At 35.9% G+C, this 4258-nt stretch overlaps 1 protein-coding gene across 1 annotated transcript; it reads right to left on the reverse strand.

Moving 5' to 3' along the window:
• Positions 1-373: 373 nt before the first annotated feature.
• LOC138878962 (uncharacterized) lies at positions 374-2753 on the reverse strand. The gene is made up of 4 exons (XM_070158529.1): positions 2127-2753; positions 1783-2033; positions 717-1391; positions 374-662 (listed from the first exon to the last, which is right to left on the reverse strand). Exons 1-4 carry the CDS (start codon positions 2751-2753, stop codon positions 374-376), a joined length of 1842 nt encoding a protein of 613 aa, XP_070014630.1.
• Positions 2754-4258: the final 1505 nt, after the last annotated feature.

Here is a 4258-nt window from a genome sequence, read left to right on the forward strand (position 1 = left end):
ATCCTTTGAACAATTCATGTGTGAACAAAATATTGTCTGTAATACTTCTACCTTCTATAAATGCTAACTGTGATCTCCCAATTAGACCTCCAATGACTGGTTTTAGTCTTGCTGTGAGGACCTTTGTGATGATCTTATACAGTATTGTACAGTATGCTATGGGCCTATAGTCTTTAACTTGACTAGGATTTTGTACTTTAGGAATCAGTGTTACAGCAGTACTGCTCACTCTTTTATGCAGCCTCCCAGTCACAAAAAAATCCTTCACAGCCTCATATATGTCATCACCTGCTACTTGCCAATGTTTTGTGAAAAATTCAATTGGAAACCCATCCACTCCTTGTGCCTTATCATGGGGCATATCTTTTATTGCCTAAAGTATTTCATCTCTTGTAACTACTTTGATTAGGTCCTCCTTCTGCTGCATATTAAGACAAGGTCCTTGACGTATGACCTTAGAGTTTGGACATTCACATGTAGTGTTATTCTCTCCCAGTAGCTTCCTGAAGAACTTGACAAACTCTTCCTCCACCAGTATAGGATCATATACTTTGTCTCCCAAGTCAGTGTAGATAGAGTTTATAGTATTTGTGTTTGTCCTCAGCTTCAATTGTGCATAGAAATACTTAGAATTTGAGTCTCCACAAGCTATCCAATGTGATCTAGATTTCTAATGTAGAATTTATTCCTCTATGCTGCTCCATTTCTCTACTTACATCAAAGCCATTTTTTCTTGATCAATCAACCTTTGATCCATATGTTTGTGCTTTAGTTCACTCTGAATGGCTTCAAGTTTCTGCCTGGACTTATTGAGCTGAAGCCTATAGGAAGCCATATAAGTGTTCAATTCCTTCAGTTCAGTTTTCAAATCTTTAAGCTTATTCCATACCCTGTGCATGTTGCCTCCATTTACCTCTTGATTCCATACCTTTTCCACTATGCCTGCAAAGTCAGCATGATCCATCATAGAGCTATACAATTTAAAGGGTTTAGGATGCGGGTTGCTTTTTTGATCCACAACCTTGCATTGTAGTAGAATAGGGGAGTGGTCTGACACCTCAAGATTTAAAAAATCTGCTTCAATATGACTGTACTTCTGCATCCACTCAACATTCCCCAGTGCCCAGTCAATTTTATTGTATACCCTCGTTTCCAATTGTTGTTTGTTGCACCAAGTATAGAACCATCCCAAACTCTTCAATTGTGTGAGTTGTAGGGTAATAATTGCATCCTGGAACCCCTTGATCTCACTTTGTGTAACTAGAGCCCCTATCCTATCATCAGTGTGGAGGACATTATTGAAGTCTCCACTAAGTAGCCAACTCTCCTTAATAGTTGCTCCTAAATTCACAAGTTTATCCCATAACTGCTGCCTTTTGTTTACGTTATTGCTTGCATACACCACAGTTATCAAAGTCTTGAAAGTGGAACTTCTTTTTTAGACTTCACAATGTATAAACTGTTCATCAAGCAACAGTATCTGCACCTCAACATTTTATTTCCACAATAGCCAATTCCTTCCATTTGGATGTTCCTTGTAGTTATAGCAAAATCTCCAATCACTGCATACTTTATTCATTATCCTTTTAGCCTTCATTTCCTTTACTCTGGTTTCTAAATAGCCTATAAACTCAACCTTATGTTTCCTTAGAAAGATTTTTAACTCTTTCTGCTTATGGGCCATGTTCAGACCCTTATATTCCAGGTGCATAGGATCATTTTTGGGTGAAGCTGGATGGGCCAGCGTCCCCTGGATCATCTGCTATCTGCAGCAATGAGAACCTGTTTGTGGACTGCATTATAACTATTGCACTTTGTTGTACACTTTTCCCCTTCATTTTCCCATTATCAGTAAGCTTATCATCTTCTTTGTCATTGGTTTGTTGCATGTCCCCTTCATTTCTAGTATGTTGAATCACATCATCCTTCCTCTTATCTTTAGGCATCCATTTCAAGGTCCCTCTCTGTTGTTTCTTCTTTTTCCCAGTATCCCTTTGTTGGACTTTTACTTCCACTGCCTTTTCCTGCACTTCCTTGAGCCAACATTCATTTGAATTATGCCCAAATCTAATGCAGTCACAACAATACTTTTGCTTCTATTCATATTCAATTTGCTGAGTTATTACTCCCCTCTTAGTTTGCATTTCAAAACTATCTGGTAATGGTTGGGATATGTCAGTTTCCACTAAAACTCTTGCATAGGACACCTTTTCCATTTCAGTAGTGATCTTATCAGTGTACAAAGGCTTCCCAACAACACTAGCTAGTTTACTGAGTGCTTTTGTAGACCAAAAACCCAGTGGTAGACCTGGAAATGTGATCCACAAGGGAATCACACTCACACTTCCTGGATCAAATTTGAAATCCATTCTCCATTGTTGCAGCACAAAAGGCTTGTTGTGATATGTATAAGGTCCTGCTTGGAGTACTAGGTCCCTATCTTCAGTATTTTCAAACTTGAAAATATAGTATCCATCCTCATGATATAGAATTTGAGGCTTCTCAACAAAATTCCATATATTTGTGACATAGTTGTCCATTGCTTTCTCATAAGGGTTGTCACCTAGCACAAACCCAATCAAAGCTGTGCTCCAGTTGGTCTTCTGTTCCTTCGTATCCTCATCTTCAATTTGCACGACAAAAGTACCATCCCTCATAGCAGGCGGTACATAGTATAATGTTTTCCCCTTTTGAGAGCTTCGATTCTTCTGCATGGCTTCCTTTTTCCTCTCAACTTCCACTAGACATGTCATATCTTGCCGGATCTGCCCTGAGTTTACTTGTGCTGAAAATTGCAATCACCGATGGACTTGCGCAGCTTCCGTGGTTTCCTTCAGCAGAGTTTGCGCTTCATTTTCTTCAATTTCTTCCCTAATTGGCTGAAATTTTTGTGGCAAAAAACTACCAAAAGTTACCGGAAGTAATCTCTGTTGAATACATGTATCCGGCGTCACTGTCGTTCCGTCAGTTTTCCCATCCTTTCCTGGTTTATGAAAACTATATGTGCACTACCCATTCCTGTTAACCAGCGACTAGGTTGATTGTGAGCAGGTGTTTCCTCCTTTCCTTCATATTCCTTAGCTTCCGATGGCGATGGAAGCTTCTTCCTATGTCTAGCCATGGCTGAAGCGCAGGTTAGCTAAAACTTGCTTAACATGCGCCTGCAGAGCTCCTCCGAATTCCTCTTCTCTTATCGTTTGACATGTTTCCTAATTTAATATTTAAAAAAAATATAGATTTTCCTTACACCTGTAAATTTGATCTATTCACATTGATCTGTTGCTAAAAAATTCAGGCATTATTTATATTTTTTTATATTATTTGTGAGTATTATTTATATACCCTGGCATAACTTGAATTTTCCTCTTTATGTATATCGTATTATTATGTTACTCAAATTAATTTTAAACTATTTAATGCTTTTCCTCTTAACTCAATTAATTGATCTTGAAATCCTAATTTACAAAATTACACTACTAGCCCTAAAGAAAAATGAGAATCTATTTTACAAATCAACATTTGAAATATTGTTGAGTGTAGCTACTAACTTCATTAAATAACTTCCATTAATTGTATTTTCTTTTTTATACATAAGTATCTTCTATATTATATTAAAAGAGGGTAGTATGCATTGAGGATAAGCCAATTGGTAAGCTAAAATGAAGTCACTTTGTAATTTTAGGACAACATTAATAATTAGAAATTATAAATAAAAATATAATTAACGGAAGTAGTTTAATGAATCTTATACATAATCTAAATTGATATTAAACAAATCTAATCAATATATCTATATTTATATGTATGTGTATATTTATATCTATAAATTGATCCACTCATAGATTTTCTTCTATATTAGCTAAAATATAGAGGTAAAAAATTACAATAGAAAAATATGAAAAATATAGAAAGACGTAAATTTAGATAACATAATATCTTGAAATGTGGTCCAATTTATAAAATAGAATGATAAGAACTTTTTGAATTTGAGATGAGATTGTTTTTTGAAATATGATAAGAAAAATGATATTTTGGAATATGAACAATAAAGTCAAAGTTACTATTGAAATTCTTTTTTGTCACGACCCAGATTTCCTCCCATCGGGTGTTGTGATGGCGTCTACTATCGGAGCTAGGCAAGCCAAATATTTAAAATACTTTTTCCTGCTTTCTTTCAAACAATATAACAATCGAGATAAAAATTTAAGCGGAAGACTTTAAGTCTAAAGCAACTGAGAACCAAAAGTGCGGAAGTTTG

The sequence above is a fragment of the Nicotiana sylvestris genome, chromosome 10 (genome assembly GCF_000393655.2).
Source record: "Nicotiana sylvestris chromosome 10, ASM39365v2, whole genome shotgun sequence".
In the NCBI taxonomy this organism is placed as follows: Eukaryota; Viridiplantae; Streptophyta; class Magnoliopsida; order Solanales; family Solanaceae; genus Nicotiana; species Nicotiana sylvestris.

What these genes read in the sequence shown, in the direction of transcription:
- LOC138878962 (XM_070158529.1), bottom strand. Translation starts at nt 2,753, where the DNA reads ATGACATGTCTAGTGGAAGTTGAGAGGAAAAAGGAAGCCATGCAGAAG. An exon ending in ATAATGCAGTCCACAAACAG is followed by an intron (nt 1,392 to 1,782) that starts GTTCTCATTGCT and finishes GGTGTATGCAAG; the next exon opens with CAATAACGTAAACAAAAGGC. An exon ending in CAAGAAAAAATGGCTTTGAT is followed by an intron (nt 663 to 716) that starts GTAAGTAGAGAA and finishes TTAGAAATCTAG; the next exon opens with ATCACATTGGATAGCTTGTG.